The following is a 14,735-nucleotide window of genomic DNA, read 5'->3' as shown; positions in this document are numbered from 1 at the left end:
TGACAATTTCCTAGATTTAGATTATATACATTCGTTAGTAAATTTTTCTATTGTAAATAAAATATAAAAATCTCTATACACGGTAGATTTAATTATTTTTGAATATGCATCGAGTAGAAATGTCTTCTTATCAAAAAATCATTTTGTAAAAATATTATAGATAATTAAATTCATGGATAATAATTAATTATAAAGTAGAAGCAAATAATCGTTGATAGATGTTTCTTATAAATGTCTTCATTAATTCTATTATAATTAATATCATTATAATTATTAATTTCAAGTAATGTGTCATCATGGAATACCTCTGAATCATTTAGTCACAAGGCTTATGGCAAACGTTCGCTTTGTTCCGATATAATGAAATATTAGAGGGTGGTCTCATAAAATAAACGTGTCTACGTGATAATTTCTCATATCTCGACATTCATACTCGGTGATCCAGAAAATTGTAATGCAACAAATTATCACACACGATCAACATCAAGCTTGAGAATAAAATTAAACGAAAAATGAAGGGAAGCATCTTAATGAAGTTCGAATAGATCCTTTGGTAATTTTATTAATAACTTCAATTTTGTATGAAATACAAATAGAAATTTTATTGGAAAGAATTTTAGTACTCTTTAAAAAGAGTTTATTTAGAGAGTTGACGTCCCTTAATATTCTCTTTAATAACGAGCTGGTTTCGTGCGGTCTAAGGCATTGTGGACAATTAAACGAGGTCTTCCTGCCGATCCAAACGAACGCCACGTGCTCAACCGATTTATAGTGGGTAAACGCCCAGTCAAGGCTCTTCGAGTGGCAGCTTCGAGCAACAAATTTGCTGAGTGAATTAATGGATTCCATCGCGTCCTCGCGCCTTACCATCTTCTCTACGAGTACGATGGTACGATTGGTGCATGGTACGACATTCAGACGTTCTTTGTTTCTTTTTGTTCGAGCTTCCCTTCAAATTGAACGCTGCTTACGAATAACATAATTTGAACCTGTAATTTACAATATAGGTACGTTCAAGTTTAAACGTCGATACAGTTAACTTCAAATAATTTGTTCGAATCACATAATCTACTTAGTTAATTTAATAATGGTATCTTTTTTTCTTTTTTTTTTTTTCCCCCACAATCCATTGACCGCGAACTTAGATAAAGCGATAGAATAAATGCGAAAAAGTAAATTTTATCTTTCAATGATATATATATACCTTTGAAAATTATGCATGGCCTAAATTTTTGATAAACATGTCTGCTTGAATTAAAAGACTTGTCTGAAATTTCTGAGCTTCCTAGCATGCTCGATTTCTCATCTCTTGCGTCTTTTCGCTTAGAACAAATCCTCCATGACACATTGAAATATTCAACGGTGCGAAGTATATAATTTTAATCCTATTTATATCCACGTTAGAGGCTTCGAGAAAGAAAAAAATAAAATTTCGTTTGTCGTATCTTCATCGTTTAAAATCATTTTGCATTTTGACTTTAATTTTTCTTTTTTATTTTGTTTTTTTTTTTTTTTTTTAATAGTTTTTTTCCTTTCAGATCAATAATTCTTGAACATTGAACGTTGATCAAAGATTGACTCCAGTTATGTAATGTAATATAAATAAGCTAATTAGACGCAACCTAAAACTTAGGAGGGACATAAAACCATGAGATACGTTCACCGAACACGAACACGAAACGAAACGAAGACGTCGAAGGCATCTATTCGTAGAATAAATAGAGATAGATGAAGACGGTGAAAAAGCAGTAGAGGGATAAAGGGAATCGAGGCACTTCAGAGGCTTACTACCTGAGTGCTTCTTCTCTCTTTCTCTCTTTTCTCGAACCTATCGTGAGACTCACATTACAATGAACGTCTCTTTCTAGCCGTGCTTTCACAATCGTTCGACATGTGTGCTATTAAAATGTATCTTCGTTTTTCTCTATTAAAAAGAAAAAAATAGTGAGATAGTAAAAAACTTGACTAACTGGTTATCTTGAATGAAAACAATTATCTTGAAAAATATCGACTCGAAATTTTATAACACGAGTTATTCTTTTATTCATATTTTTATTTCGTCAGAATTAAAATTAAAAAAAAAAATTCGAAGAAGAACAAAGCAGATGTTTTTTTTTTTTTTTTTATTAACTTTCTTTTTCTTTTTGAAAACGTAAATGGAAAAAAAATAAGGAAACAAAAAGGTATATTATAAATTTGTTTTTTTTTATTTCATCAGGTTACAAATATTCACGTGCTTCAAAAAAAAAAAAAATGATAAGTGTAAACAAAAATTTGATTATTCAGTGATAAAATTTGTTAAGAATGGTTACAATATAATATGATTAGCATATGAGATTGTGAAAGAAAAAATTTCGTTTTAGAAATATGGGAAAAGTGGGACGGAACGAAAGATCTTTGTATGGGTGTGACCTTTCTCAATGTTTCTATCTCTCTTTCTTTAGATAAGTAACTAAGGAGAAGGAGATAAAATTTTGAAATCCTTACTGTATCTTTTTTGTAAACGACAATGTAGAACTCAAAGTAAAATCAATTCTTTTTCTCTTTACTACAAACTGCTTTCTTTTGTTATGTTTTCTTCCAAATTTTCCAAATGATTTGATAATTTCCCCTAATATTCTTTTCTTCCTTACTTTTTGTCTTTCTCTTATCAAAGACATTAACTTATGGTAAATAATGAATTTTTATGTTCTCTATATATGAAAAGCATTTAATTCTCAAGGACTGTAATAAACATATTTTTTTGCAATAATATACGTACATTGAATAAAAAGTTGAATATGCTATGAAAGAAAAACGTAATAGACTAAAAAAATCTTATCGGTTGACTATTCAATCAACATGAGTATTGCGAAATAGGAAAAAGAATTTCCTGTTTTCACGGTCGCCTGATTGTATATTTATATAATTAATCATGATTATTACTTATCCTTATATTTTTATTTTTTCTTTTTCATAATTAACCAAGAATTTAAATCTTTTATTATACAAAATAAAAAATACAATTGAATAGTAATTATCATCAGTAATTGATAAAGAAGTGAGAAAGTAAAAACAATTTGGCAGTTTCCAGTAGGAAAATAAATGAATGGAATAATAATAAAAATGGATAATAATAATAATAATAATAATAATATAATATAGATATATTATATTATATTAATATAATAATACAATATAAAGAAGAAGACCCACCAATCTAATCGAATAATTCGAATGATATATTTCAAAAGCGGTCAAAAATGAGAAAAGAGACTTGCACATGATAGGAGGGTTGAAGCTCATCAAAAAGAGGGGAAACGAAGAGAGAAGGAGATATGGAACATGTGGGGTTGCGAGTAAGAGACACAAGAAATGAGGGAGATACCTCCTCTTGTGGAGGGGACGTAACCGATAAAGCTGTTAGACATAGCCTGTTGATCCATAGTGCTCGCCAGTTGTAGACGCAACGGACGACGCGTAGTATTAAGAAAGTGAATTCGGTCATTAAAACACTTTTTGTACATACATACCAAAACATTTCTTTTCTTATCATCTACTTTCAAAAGTGATACGATTGGATACTCTTCAAAGTGAAGCTTATTTACAAACGGATTTATTGAGGTGATATTTGATAAAGTGACTTTAACATATCGTTCGTTTTATTATTTTATAAGAATGATTAATATTTCATAATGATATATACTTTTCTTATAATTCGATAAGCTTGAGAGTAGATAAAATAATCTTGTAATTCTATCATCAAATTTACGTCGACTTTTCTCATTTGGAACACTTCGAAACATTCGAAATATTTATCTTAAATAGAGCATAATAAAGCAAATAAATTAAATATCTAAGCGATCTTAATATATATATATATATATATATATATATATATATATATATATATTGCATCAGCAGTTTCAATTGCATTGTCGGAAAAATGAAACAAATTTTAAAAAACGTTGACGAGATATTGAGTTTCGTTGTATAATCTTATAACACGTGTAGCTAAAGATATTTACATTCTAACATAAATCCGATAGAAATGATAAAAATAGAAGAAACTTGGAAATTATAGAGAGAAGACGAAGAAACTAAGGTTGATCTTTTTTTTATCTCAATTGTATATTTTCTTATCACACCACAAGGAATAGATATTTTTCAGTGTAATGTAGTATATATATTACGTAGCATATATAATATTTAAATATATTTTTCCAAATTTATGGTTTGAATTTTAAAATTGAAAAAAAAAACAATTAAAAAATTGTTTTCATGTACTCAATACACGAATAAAACATTTTATGAATCTAAATTGATTTATAAGAAATAATATACTCGTTAAAGCTATTAATATTTAATGATATTTACATGAGAATCATAAATTCACCGATTATTTCCTATCTGCAGAGGTCATTATAAGTAAAACCATTTTTTATAGTTACAATAAAATTAATCGAAAGAGAAAAATGCTTTTACGTCATCTTTAACGCATCACATATTCATAAGATTCGAAAAAATAAATTCCGATCTTTTGATTGATTAGCATTATTATTTTCGTAATTTTTTTTATAAAAATTATTAAGAAGTATTACATTATTGTGTAATATTATGTTATAGTTAAATAATTCAAAATAGTTAATGAATATCATCAATTGATCGTGAATATCGATTATCCAAAACAATTTATCCTTTCTTTTTGCTTACTTAATGTTACAATACATCACTCACTTTGCTATAAATTATTTTCTTTGAATAAATATTATAATTCTATTTTCCTTTCATGATAGATAGCAAACTGAACTAATTTTATTCTCTTAACGATCAATGGTAATTACTCAATAACTTTCATTAATGATGTTAACGATTGGAATCTAATAATACATTTTATTTATTCTTTTTAAAGTTTATAATATAACTTAAAAGTTTATACAATAAGAAGTTTATTTTTTAGATTCATCGAAAGAAGAATTTAATTGGCAGAAAATTAATCACGTAAAATAACAATCGATCTTGAATGAACGAACAAAATCCGATCAAAAAAACCCTCCATTTATTTATTTTTTTTTTTTTTTTTATCTTTTCAGACATAATTTAATACTAGCAGAGATATTTTATATTAAATTATTATATTTACATAATCAATCGATTTCTTAACCGAGCTTATATAATTCAAATGTTGGTTATGTAATATAAATTTATTCATTAATTAGTTTTTAGCTCCAATTAAAAAAAATATAATGAAATATAAATCTTGAAGAAGAAATTCATTAATTGACGAAAAATCTATCATGATCGATTAAAAAAATTTATGCAAACTATTGATGTCGACTTCATTTCATAGAGCAAAAAATTGTTCTCAGAGAATTTCCCGACAATCTAGAAAAGAAACTCAAGTAAGAATAATGAATGAACGACCTTTCCCCTTTTTATTTATTTATAATCATTAAAGGAAAAACAACAATACATAATATCATATAGGACGAAGATAACAAGGGGCAAATGACATGAGTTTCTTTAACAGAAAAAGTCAAAACAAAAATGAAAAAATTAAAAGAAAATTAGAAATATACATAACAATATTTCTGATAGAGATAAGTAATCATTCTCTCTCTCTCTCTCTCTCTCTCTCTCTTTCTCTCTTTATTTTATCAAAAAGTACAATGTCTCCATAAATGAAAAAGGAATGGCTAGATCATAGATCGTTTGCAAGAGAAAAATAAGAAAAAAAAAAATAAATACTCATTCTGATCGCTATCATAATTTATATTTATTCCTTATATTTATTTTTATATATTATACAAATTATATCCCCATAAATTATAAGAGGTTCATTTACCATGGATTTTATATTCTTACAAAATATAAGGCAGAAATTGAAGCAAGTCTTAAAGTATCAGTACTAGTTGATATTTTTCCTTTACACTACTATATTTGATGCTATTGAAATTCATCTGTCAAAAAGATTTCATCTTATTTATATAGCTTACTTTTTTCAATTAGAGAAATCTGACAAATTAATGAAGTCTTTCTGCAGAAATGTGGGCAATATCATTAAAAAGTCTAATTATGATAAATGATTAAGAATGATAAAGTGCAGGAGAAAGACGGAGAAAGAGAAAGATTGTGAAAATCATAAAGTAATAGGGGAAGGTGGAGAGAATGATCGAGAGAAAGAGAGAGAGAGAGAGAGAGAGAGAGAGAGAGAGAGAGAGAGAGAGAGAGAGAAAGTAAAAATAACAAGAAGAAAAGGGATGTACGTATGATCAGCATATCACAATTGTTACAATTATGTATCAATGATTGATATATAGTTGTTTTTCTTCTCAGTGATTCTGGCTATAAGCTTAATGCCTATTACTCGTGGAAACTTGTCTTGAGTTAATGTAATTATGAATGTTTGCATTCTCTCTCTCTCTCTCTCTCTCTCTCTCTCTCTCTCTTTCTCTCTCTCTCTCTCTCAAATCAGAATACTCAGGTCGAATAAATAAATTTTTTCATTAGACACGAAGAGACAAAGTGATCACTGTATTTCCTTTTGATGTATGACCTTTAATGAATCCATTTTTTACATGCTGCTATAATTATAATATTTTAATCAATATTCATGTCGACAAAATACTTTTAGTATGGAAAACTATAAGTATAAATACTACAATTAACGAAACGAATCGAAAGAAACAAACAAATGTATACGGTAATGACATGATCGGGCCATAATTAAATTCAAGAATTTCAAATTGCCAAACACTCTTCGGGCAAAATTCGAAGGAAGCTTTAATAATGACTTATAGAATCTGTTCCAATAATTGACTGTCACAAATAGCTACTATAATAAATCTATCAGAAGCTTAGTACGTAGTAACGCAATATTTCATTTAGGTTTGCTGACCGGTAGATTTCAAAGAATTATATGTTTAGATGTAATGATCTTTTTCTTTAAGGTATTTTACAGAAATGATTATCGTCTTATGCTACATTCTATATAAATCATTACAATAATTACACCAAATTACGTGATTCTACATAAATCATTATAAATAATATATAATGTATGTATACTATCATTAAAATTAGATAAACTAGGTAAAATGATTTTTATGTTTTCTAAAGAAACTTCGCTAGTGTAACTTCTTCGGATCTTGCGAATATTTCGTAATTATTTTGTAAATTCGAAGGAAACATAATATATATATATATATATATATATATATATATATATATATACATATATATATAATATATATATATATAATATATAATATATAATATATAATATATAATAAAATCAGAAGATGAAAGACATACTACCATTGATGAGTGAATAGATTAGATATGACTTTATCTTTCAGAGATCCAAAGAGCAGTGAGAGTAATAGCTCGGTCAGCAGTAGTGTGAATCAGCAAGCGGAAAAGCAACGGGGTGAAGTGAGAGAGGTAATCGAGAAGGAGATCGACGGTCATTGAGTTCAGGGTGCACATGCTGAGAAGACGAGAAATAGTGAACGTTAAAATTTACTATACGTCGTCGTCGTCGTTACTATCATCGTTGTTGTCGTCATCGTTATCGAAATGATGCCTTGGATTAATAAATCGGTCAGTTTTGGAATTGCTGGAGGGCTTCTAATTATTTTGGGAGCCTTTTTGTCTTTTTTTTCGTCGACCATCTTTGATCAAATTCTTAAAAAGGTAAGCCACTCTTCAACTCTTTTTTTTCTTTAACAAAAAGTATAAGATATAAATTCATTAGGAATTCTTCTCTCTTTCCTTTTTTTCTTCTTTCTTTTTTCTTTTATAATTATTCATTCATAATCGATCCCTTTTACTAATAAATTAAAAGTATGAACATTTTTCTTGAGCATCGTTGTCTTTCATAAAATTTTTGTAAATTCCAAAGATTCTCAAAAAAGTAATATGAAGGCACAGAGTCGTTTGATTATTTGATTGCATAAAATATCCATAGTAATATATCATATGATAATCAATATTAATGTATGTACATCTTTTTTTATTTTGTTAATGTCGTTCTTTTTGAAGATGTAACTCTAATAATATGTAATAACAAGTACTTATTTCGCTCCTAAATAACGATCATATCAATAAAAAATTATCTTAATCGACTTTACAATATTCTTAACATGGTAATTTAAAAACGTTCATTAAGTCATCCAAGTATTGGTTTTTATGTAATCGAAAATAAATTAATACCATTAAAAGAGATAATCTATATTTTGTTTTATCGGTCAGTATGTCACGAACAATATTTATCATAAAGTATTTAAATTTTGCAAAATGGCAATCGCATTATTTGGTATTTGAAGAACTATAGAGTTCAATATTAATATATAAGTATATCAATGTTACATCCATAACATTTTGACTCAATAATGTTCTTAATCTTAACATTTCAATATTATTTCATATTCAAAATTATTAATGATTCGCATTTTTTACACATAACATCCATGCTGCTAACCAGAATATACGTAATATTATACAATTTTTATAGGAATTGGTATTCTCCGAAGATTCAAAGAGCTTCAATATATGGAAGGATACGAGTAGTCTGCCGCATATGTATTTAAACATTTATTTCTTTAATTGGACAAATCCAGAAGAAATAACTATACCCGAAAAGAAACCGAATCTAGTTCAAGTCGGTCCGTACAGCTTTATGTGAGTATTAAAAAATCGCAATTATCGTCAAGATAAGTTAATAAAATTTCTACGATTAAAAAAAGTGATGAAAGATATTAAATGAAATTATAAATGAAACATATTAATTCTTCTATCGGTATCACATAACGTAAATAATATAAATCCTTTAACAAAACATTATTATATAAAAACACATTACCAGTTATTTATGTATTATTTAATCGTAATAAAAAATGGTAAACGCTATTTATTTTTGTTGTTCGAATTTATGTTGGTTTAATTTATTTAATTTATTATGAGATTAAAAATAATTATATGATGACGTATGTTAAATGTAACGATTAAATTTTACAAGATGAGATTTGATCAAAAAATTATTCTAATTAAGCGTTACATATGTATATACTAATAGAAAATCTAATAACGATAAATAAGAAATACTTAACCTCATAGAATGACATTTTAATGAACAATAAAACCATTTAGCCAAATGATAAAGTAGTGTGTAGGCGATACTATATTAATTAATTGTTTAATTGATGACTTTTTTGTCTGTATAAAAACTTACCGTAATATTTTTATTAACGAAAGGACTTTTCGTTATCTCTTATCTTGCAGATCACTAATTTTCTTAATTATAATTGAAATAAAATGTATTAATATTATTAAAAAAGATAAATAACCTTTAAGAAATTATTGTCTTATGACATTTTATACGTAAAATGTTTCACAGACACATTAGAGATTAGAACAATACATGTTATCAAATGATCCATTCAAAGAACAAAGTATATCTCTATAGGTACAATGATCTTCTATTTCAAGCACTCGTTTCTGTCAAAAATAGAAATAGAATTCTCCCTCCCGTAAATGTTCTCTCTTCCATCTGGTACGCCATTCCTTAAACTTCTCAGCGGGCAAAGAAAACTTCCAATGATTACACAACAAAGATGACACTTCTCCAAACGGTTATTAGATACATAAGATGTATATATGTTAAATTAGTTTGAAATTACAATAATAAGGATTATTTACATATCTGTATAAATAATAGCACAAAAAAGAAATTATATTTCTTGTACTTCTTTTCGTTCTTGCATCATCTAATATTACCAATATAAACGTTTTTTATTTATTACTTTATGCATAATTTATTACAAATGTGCATACTGATTAAATATTAGATAATCCAAATTTATCTTCTTATTAGAATATTATTATGTGCATAATAAAAAAAGTAATTAGCAAAATCATTGAAAGGACCATGTTTTCTTATAAAAATTTAATTGTTCCTTATAGATTGTTATAAAATATTCAGAATAATAATTTGTTTCCATTTTCTATGTTTTTCTATATATTTTTTTTTTTTTTGAATCATAATTAAAAAGTAAAGGAAAAAAATCTATTGCAACGAGTCATTAAACGATGAATATATTATGACATCATGTTACAGAGAGGTAAGACAGAAAGTAAATATTACGTTTCATCCTGAGAATGACACTGTCAGTTATTTTCAACGACGTTGGTGGTACTTTGATCAAGAACGCTCCAATGGAACATTGCAAGATAATATCACACAACTCAATGTTGTCGCAGTGGTGAGTAATTTTGTTCTATTTCTTATATTTTAAAATTAATGTAGAAAAAATTAATCAATCTGTTTCAGTCGGCTACGCACAAAATACGATACTGGTCTTATTTCATGCAAAATACCTTCTCCTACATTCTTAGCTCAAAATCAAATTTAAGTGTAACAAAGACGGTGGGCGAGCTATTATTCACTGGTTACGAGGACACAATAATTAATATGGGAAAAGTCGCCGTTGCTGATGAGGTGCCACCCTTTGATCGCTTCGGTTGGTTTTATATGGTATGATATAATGTACAAAATTACATTAACACATAACTATAATAACTTATAGCATTAATACGTCTAACAAGACAAATTATGTCGATCGGAATTTATTATGAAATTTCTTAAGATAAAAAAAATAATATTCGATCATTTGGATATTGTTTATTTTATTTGGAGAACCTTTTTGATGGTAATGGTCGCGTGGTAATGGAATTATAGACGATGGTAAATTATTCGCAAGTCAAGACTTAAATTGCTACTGTACGAAGCGGGTCACGTCTACGTTGAATAACGAATGAAAAGCAATGGGGGCATATTATGTATTAATTTGTTGCGTCGTGCATGCAACATCAATGGTCGGCTAATTTAAGATTCTACTATGAAATGCGTTATATATTTGTTGTTTCCTTGTGCCTTTCCTTGTTATTTGTTGCGATTCGAAAAAAATGATCTTTAACGATAGTAAAAATATTAAATTTGTTTAATTTTTCAGAGAAACGGTTCATCAGAATTTGATGGTCACTTCAACATGGATACTGGTAATAGCAATATCGGTAATTTAGGTGTTTTGAGAAATTGGAATTACAAGGATACCATAAAGTATTTTAAAACTCCTTGCAATATAATCGAAGGAAGCGCCGGTGAATTTTGGCCTCCGTATCAAAATGAGGACGAGATCAATTTGTTTAGTTCGGATATATGCAGGTAAGAGAATTTTTGTTTACTTAAAATTTTCAGAGTTTTCTGCATTGAGAATTTATATGCTTAAGAAATTAAAAAATTTATTAGATAGAAATTTGAACTGATAAATACATTATGGCAGATATTGTTCGATATAGTACTTTTATATTTTAAAGTCGAGCAATTTTTTAAAAGTATGTACTTTACTAATGATATAGACAAATTTACTTAATATTTCTCGGATAACAAATCATATTAAGAAAATCCCTATAGACTTCATACACTTCGTGTATATTAACCTTCGCGACGTGACTATAATAGGATCGATCTATAATCTCATTTATTTAACACATATATATGAACTTAAGACACCTATATATGCCTTTGTGGTTAGAGTACGGTCATGTCCATGGCTCTTTAAATTTTGTTTTCTTTTTAAATTTAAACTATTGAAATGTGTAGAGAATTTTTTTGTCAGAAAAAAATAAAAAAGATAATGTTAATGAAGTAATACTTTTTCTTCATTTTTTATTCATATTTCACGATAATCTAATGCTAATTTTTTATTTTAATAGACCATTGTTATACGAATTTGAAAAAAAGACCACATACATGGAAATCGAGGGCAATCAATATGTTCTGGGTGAGAAAACTTTAGGAAACAAAACAAGGAGGCGTTATCCTCACAACCAGGCAAAATATTTTGAGCGAACAACCACGACTGAGAATTTCTTTGAGTCAGAACACTCGATGGAAGTTACGCAGATGCCCGAGGACAACGAGGATCCCGACGTAGTAAATCTTAGCAACTGTTATTGCAACGGCGAGTGTAATCCCAGCGGTTTAATAAATATAACGGCCTGTCGTTACGGGGCACCGGTCTTCGTCAGTCTTCCTCATTTTTATAAAGCTGACCCAATTCTAAGTAAACAGGTTATAGGGATGAACCCTAAGGAAAAAGATCACAATTTCTACATTACTTTAGAACCCGTAAGTTCTTACATTTAATCAATCAGTTAATCTTTATCAAAAGATTTAATATGTACATATATAGAAATGTTTATTTTATTAAAATACAGGTGTTCAATTATTATCATTCGTTATCTTCATTCGAATCAAATCGATAGATAAGATTCATAAATAGATATTTCAAAGTAAAATCAATTAACATTTAAATTGATTGCAAAGAATTCATTTACAATAATAACTAATAATATATTATTGCTGAAGAGTTATTTTTCAATCTTCCAGACGACGGGAATTCCTTTAGAAGTAGCGGCTAGATTGCAAATTAATGTACTCCTTCAACCGTCGCAAATCGTGTCGTAAGTATTTATCTTTTAAACTGTAATGAAAAATGAAATCGTTTGAAAGTTAATCGATTTGATTGAACGACGATTAAGAATATTTCATCAACATTGCATCTCTTTTCCAGGCTTTTCAGTAACGTCCCCAAGACATACTTTCCTATATTCTGGTTCTCTATGAAGGTGAACATTCCTAAAGAATTGGCTTCCGATCTGAAATATTTCCTTTTAATCTCAAGCTTGTTTTTCTACATTGGTGTGATCATAATGATACTGGGAATGTTAATACTTATCTCTATTTTCATATTTCACATCATGAAAAGAATTAACAAAAATCACGTGAGTGATTTTTAGTACTAACTTGATATAGAATATCAATTTTTTTTTTGTTTTTTTGTTTTTTATTAATCTCAAATGATTAATCTAACTTTATCGTATTTTATAGGAACAACTGAAGTTGAATATCACAAATATTTCTTCGGAAAAAACTGCAGAATCGATTTACATAGATAAACCGAATCACGATGAAGACAGTCACGTTAGAAGTGATCGTCGATTGTATCCAAAACTCTATTGAAGGGCTTTCATATTTTTCTCCGCTAACAAGTTGTACTTGTGCCAATCGTGGGCGAATTTTACGGTCAATTATCGAAGATCCGTCTAATATGTTTCGAAGGTAACTTTTTGATCGAGGTCGATTTAATTGACCGAAAGGAAAGTTTATCCTTATCGAAGAATTACCGTCCTCATTTGAATCGGAAAAGTATATAAATATATATATATATATATATATATATATATATATATATATATATATATATATACATAGTCAAATATTTTTATACTTTTATGAGAAAGAATGTGGAGAGTAGACGAAAAAGGAAAAGAATTTTGAATTTCAGAAAAATATCTTTCCATCGTCGAACATTTACATTTTTTAAGGCCAATGAGATTCATTTTCTTTTCATTTCCTTTGAACGAGGATTTTACAAATAATATAAAGACGATAAATTCCTCACATTTAAATACATTCCTAACATAGAAATTAATTGATCGAAATCATAAAATGATAGAATTTAAGACTGACAGCTGTGTAAATTGTTTTAATTGTAATGATTATATTTTTAACCAAAGAAAAACGAGAAAAATAGAAAGGCAATGTTATGTTTCGAAATATGATTTCCTATATGGAATTTCTAAAGACTTATAGATGTTCTAACAAAATATTTTCTAAATTTCAATATTAAAAATGGATTTTCTAAAATTCGATATTAAAAAATATATGTATAATAGAAGGATTTATATAGGTTATTAATGAAGATTAATCGATCGCATAATAAATTTTTATATTATAATCGTATCTTGTTCTTATAAATTTTCTTAAAATAATAATGAAATGAATATTATTAATAATACCATTTTAATAAAAGTAATAATTTGATAGATTTGTCTGATAAATCATGATATTTTCTTCATCATGAAATTAATACATGACACGTTAAAGATTCTGAAAAACTGTGCCAAACATTTTTTTAGTACTCCACAATATACAATGTTTAAGAGTATACTTTTTTAATATTAATACTTATTTTTATTAGATACATGCAAACGATTGAACGAAATGTTCATATGTATGGTGTAGTGCAATCATATTATATATCAAAGATGTACAAACTGTAATGAAATATCACGTAAAGAAGGTACAAAAGAATAAATGATATTAAAGCTTGCGACATTGTCTTAAATTTTGTGCATAAGAATATTTTCATTTCTTTTTATTTTTTTATTTTTTGTCTTTTTTACATTCAATTAAAATATAATTAATTTAATATCTCTTTATTTTTAGTAATGTAAGTATAAAATTTTCGGAATCGTATGCGTGAATTTTAAAAAAAAAAAAAATCATGGTTAAAGAATATAACATAATACAAACAATTTGCATACTCACTGCTGTATATGATAAGGTGTAAAGTAATGTTTCTGTTCGAGTCATCTTTCTTGGAAAACTCATAAAAATATTCATAAATTTTTGTAATTCGTTTTAAATGTTAATAAAAAAAAAAAAAAAATCTATCATTTTTACTATATCATCAAATTATCTGTTTAATTTCGTTTTGTTTCGTGGAAATTACAGAGAGAAAAATGTGAAAAAATTTTTTTGCTATATCGTTACCTACGATCGATCATTAGAGTAACTTCTTGAACAACTTATTCTCAGTTGACAGAGTAGATTACTTCTATATATCTAT

At 27.4% G+C, this 14,735-nt stretch overlaps 1 protein-coding gene across 1 annotated transcript; it reads left to right on the top strand.

Moving 5' to 3' along the window:
* Positions 1 to 3,418: 3,418 nt before the first annotated feature.
* Positions 3,419 to 13,257, top strand: LOC124427976 (protein croquemort-like). Its single transcript, XM_046971477.1, has 10 exons — positions 3,419 to 3,603; positions 7,338 to 7,674; positions 8,495 to 8,661; positions 10,097 to 10,241; positions 10,310 to 10,513; positions 10,992 to 11,203; positions 11,755 to 12,169; positions 12,431 to 12,504; positions 12,615 to 12,825; positions 12,932 to 13,257. The coding sequence occupies exons 2-10, from the start codon at positions 7,558 to 7,560 to the stop codon at positions 13,061 to 13,063; spliced, it is 1,677 nt and encodes a 558-aa protein (XP_046827433.1). The 5' UTR covers positions 3,419 to 3,603; positions 7,338 to 7,557; the 3' UTR covers positions 13,064 to 13,257.
* Positions 13,258 to 14,735: the final 1,478 nt, after the last annotated feature.

The sequence above is a fragment of the Vespa crabro genome, chromosome 11 (assembly GCF_910589235.1).
Source record: "Vespa crabro chromosome 11, iyVesCrab1.2, whole genome shotgun sequence".
Classification (NCBI taxonomy): Eukaryota; Metazoa; Arthropoda; class Insecta; order Hymenoptera; family Vespidae; genus Vespa; species Vespa crabro.
The sequence above is the reverse complement of the archived record's forward strand: the minus strand, read 5'-3'. Positions and strand labels throughout refer to the sequence as shown.